We start from the raw sequence: 16,015 nt of genomic DNA, 5'->3' as shown, positions 1-16,015 counted from the left end.
TCCAGCTCGGAACACTGTGAATACAAACACTTTGCTCCCACTTTTACCTCAGAGTTTCCTGCAGTGAAATACAGAATAACATTAGCAATCACAATTCTCAATATGAAGAATTAGTATACACAGCAGTCAGTAGGTTAGATGTTTTGAGAATGTTGATTTCTGAGTGCTTGTTGGTGAATATTAGGCATCTGCTTTTTGTACTGACTGCAGCTCCTGATGTTTTGGTTTAGTTTGGACATTGCCCATGGTCGTTTTCACCAGAGTCGGCATAATGTTTGGATGTTGACTCAGTGTTGACATTTTCTCAACTGAGCTCCTGTCTTCCCCAATAGATTTGAGTATTGTCAGGTTGCCAGGAATGTCCCAGTCTTCCTGAGGCATAGGTTTAAGGTGTGAGGGGCAAGGTTTAAAGGAGATGTACGAAGCAGATTTTTTACACTCAAAGGGTGGTGAATCTCTGGAATTCTCTGCCCGTTGAAGTGGTGGAGGCTGCCTCGCTAAATATTTTTAAGACGCGGGTTGATGGGTTTTTGATAAGAGAGGGGATTAAGGGTTATGGGGAGAGGGCGGGAAAGTGGAACTGAGCAGCGACAGATCAGCCATGATCTTATTGAATGGCGGGGCAGGCTCGAAGGGCTAGTTGGCCTACTCCTGCTCCTATTTCTTATGTTCTTATGTTCTTATGTAGAGTAGAGGGTGCCTGACGGTGGAGGTAGTGGAAGCAGATATGGTAATGACTTTTAAGGGGCATCTTGACAATTACATGAATAGCATGGGAATAGAGGGATACGGTCCCCAGAATGCTAGGGTATTTTAGTTCAGTCGAACAGCATGGTTGGTGCAGGCTTGGAAGGCTGAAGGGCCTGTTCCTGTGCTGGAATTTTCTTTGTTCTTTGTTCACTTGGCACAGCTTGTTGTGGACTCTGGGTTAACTCTGGTAAACTGGCTCTGATTGCCAGTTGGTCAGCATGCCTTCTCCACACTACATTGCCTGGAGCTTGTATGGTGTAGGAGGCCGCTCCTGCCTGTGTTAATACATGTGTATTAATTATGTGTTAATTATGTGTTAATACTTCTCTATGTGATATAATAATACTTCTTTATTCTATACATAATTATGTGTTAATACTTCTCCCTGGTGGGGTGGTTCCTTGTCAATACCTCCTGACCTTTCGGAAACATGTGGCCTTTAGCCCAGTTCTCAAACCGTAGAACCTGACTTTGCTGCTTCTCCAAGACAAGTTCTCTTGTCTTGGGCGACTTCAGCAATTCAAACACTGTGTGTAATCGATGTTTTATCATAAACAATGCAGGAAAACTTTGCAAATGTGTCGTATTCCTGTACATCATCAGAAATTGGCTCAATCATTTAGATAATGATTAATTATCTTTATGATTAATTATCTGATTAATTATATTATTTTTAATTACCTTCTTAATGTATCATCATCTGAACAAACTGTTCTGCCAGCCAATTTGTAGCAGGATGGTATGGAACAGACTGGATGTGCTGAATTGTAGCCTCCTTTAAATAGTTTGTGAATTCTTGGGAAATGAGCTGTGACCTATTGTCGTTCAGGGTTACTGAATCATCCAAAAATTTCACCCAGTCTTTCTATTGTTCTCTCCGAGGATGTCACCTTGATAATGGCAACTTCAGGGCATTTCAAATGGGCATTGACCACAATGAGAAATATATATCCTTTGAGCAGTCTGGCATAGCCATTTGACCATTCGAGCCCGCTCTGCCATTCATTACAATCATGGTTCATAGTCCAAATATAATCCATATGAACTCTTTGCCATGGTCCTTCCTTTCCGCCCATTTCCATGGCCATAATGGGGCTAGTGCCGACTGGTTTCGAACTTTTGCACAAACACACCCCACCTTCTCCTTGATTTCAGCATCAAGCTCTGGTCGCCAAAAGTAGTTTCTGGCTATCGCCTTCATCCTTGTTATGCCACAGTGATCTTGAGTTGGTTTAAGACAAGTTTCCTCAGTAATGGTGGAATAATGACTCTCCTTCCCAGAGGAGAAGACCAGCATGTATGGATAGTTTGAGTCTTTGGGTGACATTTGGCTTCAGCTCTGGGTTGGCTCCCGCGGTCTAATTATTTGAAAGTAGCTACGTTCTGTGTGATTGCTTCACCTTCTTGCTGCTTATGCTAACAGAATCTGAACCATTCAGTGATGAAAAAGGTTTAGGTGAGTAGTGGCCAGCAGGATTTCCACTAACTCATCAGAGGTTTTTGAGCCTGGCCTTCCAGACTTCTCAGGAGGTTGAATGTTTCCCCCCTGTCATTGTACTCAGGAAAGCTGGGACTACAGTACTTGCTGCCATTTTATTCGCTTGGACAAAATAATCAAATCTTTCAGTATATGAGCTCCACCGCTCCATATCTCTTCGTTTGGTCCCATTGGGCCAAAATCACCAACCACTTTTACTATGGAAAGGGCTTGCGGAAGCATGATATGCCATAAAATTCATTTCACACTAACTGGCTTCTTTTCTCAGTTAAGGTACCCCTGAGCTCAGCCTGTTTCCTTCCAAGTTTTGCGAACCGCAGCTCTTGTTGCAGGATACCTACTCGTGTACTGTTCCAGATCTTTCTGGGTGCAGCATGTGATGAGTTTCTTTATGACGTTGCTTTTCTGAAATCTTTATGTAAATTTTGGTTCCTTTAATGGCTGTTACCATTATTGGGCACCCCTCCATCACTAACTCTGGTGCAGTGAGATTTTTTAACTTTTTAAGTTTGCTGTTTGTGGAAGAGAGTCCCAAATGTACCCTTTGTGCAGGAAAATCATTCTTAATTTCACACATAAATTGTCAGGCTTTAATTTTTTAGACTATGCCCCCTAGTCCTAGTCTCCCCAGCCAACAGAGATAGTTTCTCTCGATCAACCCCAACTGTTCTCCTCAATACCTTGAAATCTTCAATCAAATCACCTCTCTTTCTTCTATACTCCACTACCTCGGAAAAGCAGCCAGCATAATCAAGGACCCCATTCCCTCATAGAGTCATAGAGGTTTACAGCATGGAAACAGGCCCTTCGGCCCAATTTGTCCATGCCGACCTTTCTCTTTTTAAAATTCCTAAGCTAATCTCAATTGCCTGCATTTGGCCCATATCCCTCTATACCCATCATATCCATGTAGCTTTCTAAATGCTTTTTAAAAGACAAAATTGTCCTGCCTCCGCTACTACCTCTGGCAGCTTGTTCCAGGCACTCACCACCCTCTGTGTGAAACAGTTGCCCCCTGGACTCTTTTGTAACTCTCCCCTCGCACCTTAACCTATGCCCTCTAGTTTTAGACTTTCCTACTTTTGGGAAGAGATAATCATAGAACCCTACAGTGCAGGAAGAGGCCCTTTGGCCCATCGAGTCTGTACCGAACACAATCCCACCCAGGCCCTACCCCCATATCCCTACATATTATGTCCACTAATCCCTCTAACCTACTCATCCCTGGACACTGAGGGAAAATTTCTTAGCATGGCCAATCCACCTAACCCACACATCTTCGGACTGTGGGAGGAAACTGGAGCACCCGGAGGAAACCTGCGCAGACACGAGGAGAATGTGCAAACTCCACACAGACAGTGACCCAAGCCAGGAATCGAACCCAGGACCCTGGAGCTGTGAAGTAGCAGTGCTAACCACTGTGCTACCGTGCCACCCAATAGATATTGACTATCTAGCCAAATTGTGCCCCTCTTTATTTTATAGGCCTCTATAAGATCACCCCTCAGCCACCTACGCTTCAGAGAAAGAAGTCCCAGTCTATCCAGCTTTTCCTTATAACTCAATCCATCAAGTCCCTGTAGCATCCTAATAAATCTTTTCTGCACTCTTTCTAGTTTAATAATACCCTTTCTATAATAGGGTGACCAGAACTGTACACAGTATTCCAAGTGTGACCTTGCCAATGTCTTGTACAACTTCAACAAGACGTCCCAACTCCTGTATTCAATGTACTGACCAATGAAACCAAGCATGCTGAATGCCTTCTTCACCACTCTGTCCACCTGTGACTCCACTTTCAAGGAGCTATGAACATGTAACCCTAGATCTCTTTGTTCTGTAACTCTCCCCCAGTGCCCTACCATTAACTGACTAAGTCCTGCCCTGGTTCAATCTACCAAAATTCATTACCTTGCATTTGTCTAAATTAAACTCCATTTGCCATTCGTCAGCCACTGGCCCAATTGATCCCATTGCAATTGGAGATAACTTTCTTCACTGTCCACTATGCCACCAATCTTAGTGTCATCTGCAAACTTACTAACCATGCCTCCTATATTCTCATCCAAATCATTAATATAAATGATAAATAACAGTGGACCCAGACTGACCCCTGAGGCACACCGCTGGTCACAGGTCTCCAGTTCGAAAAACAATTCTCTACAACTCTGGCTTCTGTCACGAAGCTAATTTTGTATCCATTCAGATACCTCAGTCTGGATTCCGTGAGATTTAACCTTATGCAACAACCTACCATGCAGTACCTTGTCAAAGGCCTTGCAGACAACGTCAACTGCACTGCTCTCATCTACCTTCTTGGTCACCCCTTCAAAAAACTCAATCAAATTCGTGAGACACAGTTTTCCACTCACAAAGCCATGCTGACTGTCCGTAATCAGTCCTTGTGTCTCTAAATAGCTGTAGATCCTACCTCTCAAAATACCTTCCAACAATTTACCCACCACAGATGTGAGGTTCACTGGCCTGTAATTCCCAGGCTTTTCCCTGCAGCCTTTTTTAAACAAAGGCACAACATTTGCCACTCTCCAATCTTCAGGCCTCTCAGGTGTGGCTGTCAATGATTCAAATATCTTAGCTGCGGGACCCGCAATTTCCTCCCTAGCCTCCCACAATATCCTGGGATACACTTCATCAGGTCCTGGGGATTTATCTACCTTGATGCACTTTAAGACTTCCAGCATCTCCTTCTCTGTAATATGTACACTCTTCAAGACATCACTATTTATTTCCCCAAGTTCCCTAATATCCATGCTTTTCTCAACAGTGAATACTAATTGTGAAATATTCATTTAGGATCTCACCCATTGCTTATTGATCCTTAAGAGGCCCTATTCTCTCCCCTGTTACTGTTTTGCCCTTTATGTATTTGTAGAAGCTCTTTGGATTCTCCTTTGCCTTATCTGCCAAAACAATCTCGTGTCCCCTTTTTGCCCTCTTGATTTCTCTCTTAACTCTACTCCTACACTCCCCTATACTCTTCAAGGGATTCACTTGATCCCAGCTGCCTCCGCACATCATGTGCCTCTTTCTTCTTCTTGACCAGGATCTCAATATCCTGAGTCTTCCAGGGTTCCCGACTTCTACCAGCCTTGCCCTTCACTTTGAGAGGAATGTGTATACCCTGAACCCTGGTCAACACACCCTTTGCCTTCCCACAGACTCCCCCAATTAACTTTTGAAAGTTTCTGCCTGACACCATCAAAATTGGCCTTGCCCCAATTTAGAATTTTAATTTTGGGACAGACCTATCATTCTCCATAGCTATCTTAAAACTAATAGAATTATGGTCACTGGTCCCAAAGTGATCCCTCACTAACACTTTTGTCACCTGCCCTTCCTTATTTCCCAAGAGGAGGTCAAGTTTTGCCCCCTCTCTAGTCGGGACCATCCACATGCTGAATGAGAAATTCCTCCTGAATACACTCAATAAATTTCTTTCCATTCAACCCTCTCTTCCACCTTTTTCCGTTGGGAAAAAGATACAAAAGTCTGAGGTCACATACCAACCGACTCAAGAACAGCTTCTTCCCTGCTGCTGTCAGACTTTTGAATGGACCTACCATATATTAAGTTAATCTTTCTCTACACCCTATGATCACAACACTATATTCTGCACTCTCTCCTTTCCTTCTCCCCTATGTACTCTATGAACAGTATGTTTTGTCTGTATAGCATGCAAAAAACAATACTTTTCACTGTATCCCAATACATGTGACAATAATAATTCAAATCAAATCAAATCAGCATGGACCGACAATTTTTCTCTTGTTCCACCAGATTTCTGCAATTATTTTTCAGTTGCTTAAGGTGCGGAGCAGCCACCTCATTACCAGTTTTCTTGGTGGGATTTTTAAAGGATAGGCTTGCAGACCACAAAGATACAAACTAACAAGAGCTTTATTGGAAAGGTATTTACTCTACAGGTTGTTAGGATAGACTGCCCATTGCCTATGCAAACAGCCGATGATGGCATTGGTTTCTTAAAGTGCCCTTGTTCCAACTAGGAACAACATGAATACACAGCATTGAGATTCTTGAGTGTTTTCAAAGCTGCACTCATCCAGGCAAATGGAGTGTGTTCCATTACACTCCTGATTTGTGCCTTGTAAATGGTAGACAGGCTTTGGGAAATCAGGAGGTGAGTTACTTACTACTCACTGACCATGAAACCATTGTCGATTGTTGTAAAAACCCATCTGGTTCACTAATGTTCTTTAGGAAAGATATTCTTACCTGGTCTGGCCTACATGTGACTCCAGGGCCAGAGCAATGTGGTGGACCCTTAACTGCCCTCTGATATGGCCGAGAGAGACACCCAGCCTCTGACCTGCCCTGATAGCCACAGTATTTATGTGGCTAGTTCAGGTCAGTTTCTCATCAATGGTACCCCCCAGTATGTTGATGGGGAGGAACTCAGTGATGGTAATGGGGAGATAGAAAGACTCTGTTTTGTTGGGGATGGTCATTACATGGCACTTGTGTAGCGTGAATGTAACTTGTCACTATCACCCCAAGCCTGAATGTTGTCCCAGCCTTGTTGTATGCAGTCAAGAACTGCTTCAGTATCTGAGGAATCTCAAATTCCTTTAGTGGTCTGTACAGCAGCAAACATGAGATGAAATGGGTTGAACACACTAGGTTCATGTTTGGGGACCACAAGCGTATTGAGATATCAGACATAAAAGAAGACACTTGTATTGCAGGAGGTAGTGGGTTAGTGGTATTGTTATTGGACTAGTAATCCAGAGACCCAGGGTAATGCTTTGTGGACCAGGTTCAAATCCCACCATGGCAGATGGTGGAATTTGAATTCAATAAAGAAAATCTGGAATTAAAAGTCTAATGTTGACCATGAAACCATTGCTGATTGTTGTAAAAACCCATCTGGTTCACTAATGTCCTTTAGGGAAGATGTCCTTACCTGGTCTGGCCTACATGTGACTCCAGGGCAATATGGTTGACTCTTAACTGCCCTCTGAAATGGCCAAGAGAGACATACAGTCCAAGGGCAATTAGGGATGAGTAATATATGCTGGCCCAGCCAGTGACACTCACATCCCATAAATGAATAATAAGAAAAGAAATTCGATAACACCAAAGTGCTTTCCAGCCAATGTAGCATTTTTAAAGTGGAGTCGCTGGTGTAATGTAAGAAACACAGCAGCCAATTTGTGCACATCAAACTCCCACAAACCAGAACCTGATAATGACCTACGTAGTCTGTTTGGGTGATGTGAGCTGAGGGATGAATATTGACTAGAACACCGGAGGGCACTCCCCTGCCTGTCATCGAAACGGCAACTGGGTCTTTTATGTCCAGCTAAGAAGACAGAGGAAGCCACACCTATCTGAAAAATTACCCTCCAAAAATGCAGCGCTCTCTCAATACTGAGGATTTTGTGCATAAGCTCCTGTTGTGGGACTTGTATCCAAGTATTCTAACGTAGAGGTAGGTCAACTGGAGCACAACTGGAACCAGGAATTCTGGAGACTAGTGGTGTACTCTCACACAATGGGAGCTGGATTAAATTGCAGAGCTGGTGCCTTTGTACCATGTCCTGAGTGAGATAAACATAGGGTCAGTTCCCAGTAGGCTACAGTACTGAGCAGGTTTCATTTCATCATACAGTGAGCAAGAATGTAGACGGATGTGCCCTTACATGGAAAGGGAGTTAAGCAATGGGGCCTCTATCTACTCTTTAGCGTGTGACATCCTATAGTTTCAGTTTGGTTGCTGGTTCCTGTAATGATCTTGCAACGTGATATTGAGACAGAAGGAAATGCCCCTATCTAGCAGTTGTGGCCACTGCATATAAATCTAGCAAACGTGCACACACCTTGCTGTTGCATTTATTGTTGCAAAGTTTGTTCAAACCACAGCAAAGGAAGGCTTTGGTCGGGTTGTTGCTACAATGACAGGAAACTGAAAATGTCACGCTGTTGCAATGATCCAATTAGGGAGCCTATTTTCTCTTACCAAGAAAACCTCCTCTCTTTTTAGCTTACTCTCACACAAACCTGACTTCTAATTTATTTATTATCTACTTCTTTTGTCTTGGGTTCTTTAGAATGGAAAATCGGATGTGAAAGCTCTGATGGCGAGGTTTAACAATAAGCCTGTGGAGGAGACGTCGGCCATAGGCTCCCGACCTGTCAAGTTTACTCCTCACTCTTCACTCCAAGGATCCATGTCTTCAGTCGCCAGCAAAGCTGCTGGGTTTGAAAACGCCTCAGCTCCCAAGTTTCCAGCGCTCAGATCGACAGGTTCTTTCAGCGAGAAATCCAGTCAGGCTGCACATAAACCTGCCTTTCCTAAACCATCTGCTGTGAAAGCTCAGTTTGAGGGACTTCAGAAGGAAGCCAATGATGGCAAACCTCCATTTTCAAAGACAAATTTGGGAAGTAAACCCTCCTTGAACACCTTCAATGCTCATAAAGATGATAGAGAAGAGAAAGCTCCTTTCTCAAAGCCTCCATTTGGGCTGAGGCCCACGGTGGATTCGGGCGATTCGCACAAAGAGAATGAAGTCCGATCAGGCTTTCCGAAACCATCTCAGTTTTCCAAACCATTGAATCCTGTAACTTCCCAGGAAGCCAAGCCAGCTTTTCCCAAATCACAATTCCCAAAGCCAGCTAATTCGTATGCAGGCAATGTAAGCGAAGACAAACCATTGAAACCTGTATTCCCAAAGCCAACTCCAGGGTTAAAGCCTTGGAATGAAACTGGCAGCTCACCGAAAGACAACAGAGAGGATGTTGGAAAAGAGGAGTGTGGGGTTGGGAGAGGGTCTGGGGTCTTTGGTTTAAGGGCACTCAAGCCCGTGAATGAACGAGGAAGATTTCCAAGTCAGAGCAGCGAGGACAAAACTGCACCCATCAACGAAAACAAGAGTGAGGTCTTGAGGCCCGGGGGCTTAAAGAGTTTTCCCCCAAAACCCAAACAGGAAGAGGCCTCCCCTTCACCCTTTGGACCCAGCAAGGTCCAGAAATTGCAGAACCAGTTCCTGAATAAGGCAAAGAGCCAAGAGCCTGAGGAGGGGGAGAAAGACCCAAATGCCCCTAAACGGAAAACTTTGCCCGCTCCATGGACCCTGGGACCGCCACCTCAGAAACCCAACAGACCCCCAACGGTGAATTTGGACCTTTTCCGGCAGCCCCAGGAGAAGGAGTTCCTGGCATCTCCAGGTATATGATCCATTTATTTTAATATCATTCACATTGTAAAGTTAAAGCTTATCCCTGTCTTTGAAAAGGGTGGTGTTTAAAAAGCAGATCATTTTCCTATTGGCATCTGCTTTCTACTTCCACTATTGGCCTTTGCATTACAGATCTGTGAGATCAGCATGCAGACTTTTGATGTAGCCACCAGCACCCAATTATAACTTGTATTTACATATTTCCTTTAATGTAGTAAAATATTCCAAAGCATTTCACAGACGGGATTATCAAACAAAACTTGTCACCCCAGCTGTACAAGGAGATAATAGGGTGGAGCAGTAGATTTTAAGAAATGTCTTCAAGGTGCAGAGTGATGCAAAGAGGTTTCAATGGAATCTCAGAGCTTGATGCCCAGGCAACTGAAGACAAGACCACCAACGGCAAAGCAGTAAAATTGGATGGAGGCCAGAATTAAAGGGCCACAGAGATCTCAGGAATTATAGGGTTAGGAGAGATTAGAGAGACAGGGAGAGGTTGAAAGAAGAACAGGTGTCTTACCCAATGAATGGGCTTGTAGATAGTTATTGTCTCAGGGAAACTCTAGAAATAAACCAAAATTAGAGTGTTGCGTTAAATTCTGGTCACCACATTACAGAAAGATGAGGAGGCTTTGGACAGGGTGCAGAAGCGGTTTACCAGGATGCTGCCTGGATTAGAACATAAGAACATAAGAACGTAAGAAATAGGAGCAGGGCTGGGCCATCTAGCCCTTCGAGCCTGCCCCGCCATTCAATATGATCATGGCTGATCTGAAGTGGATCAGTTCCACTTTCCCGCTTTCTCCCCATAACCGTTAATTCCCCTGTCTATCAGAAATCTATCCACCCATGACTTAAATATAGACAACAAGGTAGCCTCTACCACTTCAATGGGCAGAGAATTCCAGAGATTCGCAACCCTTTGAGTGAAGGAGTGAAGAAGTTCCTCCTCAACTCCGATCTAAACTGCCCCCCCCTTATTTTGAGGCTGTGCCCTCTAGTTCTGCTATCCTTTCTAAGTGGGAAGAATCTCTCTACCTCTACCCTATCTAGCCCCTTCATTATCTTGTAAGTCTCTATAAAATCCCCCCTCAGCCTTCTAAACTCCAACGAGTACAGGCCCAGTCTATTCAATCTCTCTTCATAAGCTCTCTTCATTAGAGGGTATGAGCTATAAGGAGAGGTGAACAAACAAGGGTTCTCTGGAGTGCAAGAGGCTGAGGGGAGACCTGATAGAAGTTTATAAAGTGATGAGAGGCACAGATAGAGTTGTCAGTCAGAATCTTTTTTTATTTATTATTGTCACAAGTGTGCTTACATTAACACTGCAACAAAGTTACTGTGAAAATCCCCTAGTCGCCACACTTCGGAGCCTGTTTGGGTACACTGCGGGGGAATTTAGCATGGCCAATGCACCTAACCAGCCTGTCTTTTGAACTGAGTGAGGAAACTGGAGCACCTGGAGGAAACACTCGCAGACATGGGGAGAATGTGCAGATTCCACACAGATAGTGACCCAAGCTGGGAATTGAGCCCAGATCCTTGGCACTGAGAGGCAGCAGTGCTAACTGCTGTGCCACTGTGCCACCCAGAGGTTTTCCCAGAGTTGAAATGGCTAATACTAAAAGGCATGCACTTCAGGTGAGAGGGGGGAAGTTGAAAGGAGATGTGAGGGGTAAGTTTTTACACAGAGAGTGATATGTATCTGGAACACGCTGCCAGGGGTGGTGGTGCAGGTAGATACGATATGGGTGTTTAAGGGACTTTTAGATAAGCATATAAATATCCAATAATAGAGGGATATGGAGTAAGGGCGGGCAGGTTCAGAACGACATTATGGGCAGACAGGCCTGTTCCTGTGCTGTACTGTTCTATGTTCGAAAGGATTGCTTTCATTCAGTTACCTCCAAACCCTTGGTTTGGAGTTGATATTTCCCTGACAGTGTTAATCCTGAGACAGGTGATGAGCGGGTTTGTGAGGTTGGATGGCAGCAAGGGAGTAAAGCCAATGACTTGGTGAATCAATTTTTTCTCCCACATCCCTTTTCCCGTTCATGGCGTCTGGTTCAAGCTTTCTTTTGACGAGGGTCAGGGCTGAGATTAAGACCTCACTGTACAGATTGTTCAGTTTTATTGGCGTCTGAGTAGAGGTAAAACAGGAAATAGCGGACAAACAATCTATTTAGCTGAGGAGCATAATTACTGCCAGTTGTGGCTCAGTGGGTAGCGTTCTGACCCCTGGGTCAGGAGCCGTGGGTTCAAATTCCAATAAGAAGTCTCACAACAGCAGGTTAAAGTCCAACCAGTTTATTTGATAGTAAACCCACAAGCTTTCAGGGTTTGCCCCGAAAGCTTGTGGGTTTACTATCAAATAAACTGGTTGGATGTGAGACTTCTTACTGTGTTTACCCCAGTCCAATGCTGGCATCTCCACACCATGATTCCAATCCCAGTCCAGACACTTGAGTACAGGAATCAAGTGTGACACCAGTGCAAAGCTGAGGGGGTCACAGTATCGCAATTGTCACCTTTCAGATGTGATGTTAAAACAAGGCCCCCTCTACTCCATAACATCATTTTGAAGAGGAGCAGGGGAGTTCAATGTCTGGGCAAATATTTATCCCTCAACCAACATCAGTAAAACAGATATTCTGGGTCACTATCATCCTGTTATGCTTCTGCTCTCCTCAGTTGGGTCTCTGTTCCTTCTTTGATTTATTATTGTCACATGTATTAACATACAGTGAAAAGTATTGTTTCTTGCACACTATACAGACAAAACATACCGTTCATAGCGAAGGAGAGAGTGCAGAATGTAGTGTTATAGTCATAGCTAGGATGTACAGAAAGATCAACTTAATTCAAGGTAAGTTCATTCAAAAGTCCGATGGCAGCAGGGAAGAAGCTGTTCTTAAGTCAGTTGGTACGTGACTTCAGACTTTTATATCTTTTTCCTGACGGAAGAAGATGGAAGAGAGAATGTCCAGGGTGTATGGGGTCCTTAATTATCTTGACTGCTTTGCCAAGGCAGCCGGAATGTAGACAGAGTCAATGGATGGGAGGCTGGTTTGCGTGATGGATTGGGCTACATTCATGACCTTTTGTAGTTCCTTGCAGTCTTGGGCAGAGCTGACCCATACCAAGCTGTGATACAACAGAAAGGATGCTTTCTATAGTGCATCTGTAAAAGTTGGTGAGAGTCGTAACTGTCATGGCAAATTTCCTTAGTTTTCTGAGAAAGCAGAGGCGTTGGTAGGCTTTCTTAACTATAGTGTCAGCATGGGTTCGATTGTGTGTGGAGATGGAGAGGAAGTTTGCAGATGGAGCTCATTTGCAATTCGCACTTTGTGCGGTTTGATATTGAGAGCCTCACTCAACTGCCCTCATCTATACCTTCCTCATCTGCCGATTTGATCACTCGAATAACTCCTCATGGACCTCCCTAATTGCACAGTGAACAACAGCCTGTCTAACCCTCATCCAGTCCCACACCGTCATTCTCACCGGCAATCTGTCCTTGCCAGTCTCCTCTTACCCCCATCTATCACATGAATCACCTTGATCCCTTTTGCCAGTCCCTCTTTGTCACCCCTCCTAATGTCTGCAATTTCCTTTAGTCCTGGTGGTGTAGTGGTAATGTTGCTAGACTTGTAATGCAGTGGACCAGACTAATGCAGTGGGACCTGGGTTCAAATCCTAACATGGGATTTCAAATCAGTTGATAAAATTTGGACTATAAAGCTCGTATTAGTAGCAAACATAGCAGTAATTAACTGTCATTAATTGTTGTAAAAACCCATCTGGTTCACTAATGTCCTTTAGGGAAAGAAATCCGTCATCCTCACCCAGTCTGGCCTACTTACGCAAGGATATTTTGGCCTTGGAGGGAGTGCAGAGGAGGTTTACTAGGCTGATGCCAGAGTTGAGGGGGTTGAGCTATGAGGAAAGGCTGAATAAACTAGGCTTGTACTCGTTAGAGTTTAGAAGAATGAGGGGAGATCTCATTGAGACATATAAGATGATGAATGGGACGGATAGGATAGAGGTGGAGAGACTCTTCCCGCTCAGAAAGGACAGTAGGACTAGGGGGCACAGCCTCAAGATAAAGGGGGGGCGGTTTAGAACAGAGTTGAGGAAGAACTTCTTCACTCAAAGGGTGGTGAATCTCTGGAATTCTCTGCCCGTTGAAGTGGTGGAGGCTAGCTCGCTAAATATTTTTAAGACGCGGGTTGATGGGTTTTTGATAAGAGAGGGGATTAAGGGTTATGGGGAGAGGGCGGGAATGTGGAACCGAGCCACGACAGATCAGCCATGATCTTATTGAATGGCGGGGCAGGTTCGAAGGGCTAGATGGCCTACTCCTGCTTCTATTTCTTATGTTCTTATGTTCTTATGCCCTCTGAAATGTCCGAGCGAGACATTCAGTTCAAGAGCAATTAGGGATGGCAACAAATGCTGGCCCAGCCCATGATGCCCACATCCCATTAAATATTCTTTAAAAATATCTTCAATTCTGTGTCTCAGACCTAAGCTCCATCCTGCCCCCAAACACTCACTCCCATCTTCAGGATCTCTGTCTCTCTCCTGAAAACCATCTGACGTGATCATACACGTGGTCAAGTGCACTAACCCCCTCAGTCTTGGCTGCACTCACCTCAGTCTGAGAAATTTTGCTATTTTAAATGTGCTTTATGAAGTCAAGTAAGTTATTGAAAGAGAGGAAATGAAAGGGGGCCATAAAAACATTCAGAAAAGTCGAAAGCTCTTCAGCCCCTTGACTCAGTTGCACGATTCACTATAATGATGGCTGACACATATCTCAACTCTCAGTATCTCTCCACAGCCTTTAAACCCTTAGCCAACAAACACTATTGGTGTCAGTCCTGAATGTTTGAATTTACCAAGCATAACCAGTTTTTGGAGAAGAGAATTCCGTATTTGCCCCTTCTTTGTATAAAAAGCACTTCCTGAATTTACTGTTCAACAGTCTGGCTTTAATTTAAAGATTAAGCCTTTTGATTGGATTTGCTGCACTAGAGGAAATAATACCTTGGTATCAACTTTATTGAATGCTAGAAACATTTCAAGTGCTTTGATTAGATAGACTCCCTTCCCCACCCCAGAAAATAAGACCAAGGTGTTATTCAGCATGATAGTATTGCTAGGCTGCCCTGAAGCAATGCTCTGGTGGAGCTGTGACTGTGTTTGTGAAACACTTAGTTTGTTCTCACTGCTGCCATTTCTTCATTAATTAACATAATTTTTCACAGCTAAAGCTGATCTAGACTAAACGGGATATGCTGGGGGTAGGTCTATCAGCATCTGAGAACACAAAAGTTCAGGTTCAGAACTGAGACAAAATCCTTCATTAAAACGGCATAAAGAAAGACTTGCATTTCTATAACACCTTTCATGACCTCAGGATGTCTCAGTCACCTCTCAGCTAATGAGCTATTTTTAACATAAAAACGTAGAAGATGGGAGTAGGAGAAGACCATTCAACCTTCGACCCTGCTCCACCATTCACTACAATCATGACTGATCATCCAACTCAATAACCTAATTCTGCTTTTTCCCCATAACCTTTGATCCCATTCATCCCCAAGTGCTATATCCAGCCGCCTCTTGAATACATTACATTTTGAAATGTAAGCACTGTTAATGTAGTAAATAGGACAGCCAATTCACGCTCCCACAAGCCACCATGAGATAAAGAGCAGATAATCTGTTTGCAGTGATGTTAGTTGAGGAATAAACATTGATTGAGCACTTGGGAGAGTTCACTTGTTCTTCGCTGAAATATTGCCGTGGGTTCTTCGAGGTTTTCTCAAGAGACCAGATGGAGCCTCAGTTTAACATCTGATAGCACAGTAGACCCTCAGGGCTGAATCAGAGTGTCAGCCTCAAACACCTGGGTTGGGACTTGAATCCACAACTGACTGATTGAGTTTTTTGAAGGGGTAACCAAGAAGGATGAGGGCAGTGCAGCTGATGTTGTCTACGTGGACTTTAGCAAGGCCTTAGACAAGGTACCGCATGGTAGGTTGTTGCATAAGGTTAAATCTCACGGGATCCAGGGTGAGGAATCTAAATGGATACAAAATTGGCTTCTTGACAGAAGCCAGAGAATGGTTGTAGAGAGTTGTTTTTCAAACTGGAGGCCTGTGACCAGCGGTGTGTCTCAGGGATCAGTGCTGGGTCCACTGTTATTTGTCATTTATGTTAATGATTTAGATGAGAATTTAGGAGGCATGGTTAGTAAATTTGCAGATGACAGCAAGATTGGTGGCATAGTGAACAGTGAAGAAAGTTATCTCCAATTGTAATGGGATCTTGATCAATTGGGCCAGTGGGCTGACAAATGGAAGATGGAGTTTAATTTAGATAAATGCGAGGTGATGCATTTTGGTAGATTGAACCAGGGCAGGACTTACTCAGTTAATGGTAGGGTGTTGGGGAGAGTTACAGAACAAAGAGATCTAGGGGTACATGTTCGTAGCTCCTTGAAAGTGGAAGTCACAGGTGAACAGAGTGGTGACGAAGGCATTCG

At 44.0% G+C, this 16,015-nt stretch overlaps 1 protein-coding gene across 5 annotated transcripts in view; it reads left to right on the top strand.

Annotated features, from left to right (window-relative positions):
* The window catches only part of LOC145343336 (FYN-binding protein 1-like), a 242,692-nt gene that overhangs the window by 64,960 nt on the left and 161,717 nt on the right, over nt 1-16,015 (top strand). For all 5 annotated transcript variants that reach the window (XM_080189552.1, XM_080189550.1, XM_080189554.1 and 2 more), the window contains exon 2: nt 8,338-9,454. In XM_080189552.1, coding sequence (XP_080045678.1) covers nt 8,338-9,454 — 1,117 coding nt within the window. The remainder of the gene's footprint in view (nt 1-8,337; nt 9,455-16,015) is intronic.

This window comes from Carcharhinus amblyrhynchos, chromosome 5 (assembly GCF_965287045.1).
Source record: "Carcharhinus amblyrhynchos chromosome 5, sCarAmb.v2.hapA, whole genome shotgun sequence".
In the NCBI taxonomy this organism is placed as follows: Eukaryota; Metazoa; Chordata; class Chondrichthyes; order Carcharhiniformes; family Carcharhinidae; genus Carcharhinus; species Carcharhinus amblyrhynchos.
This window is presented reverse-complemented; position numbering and strand designations above follow the sequence as displayed.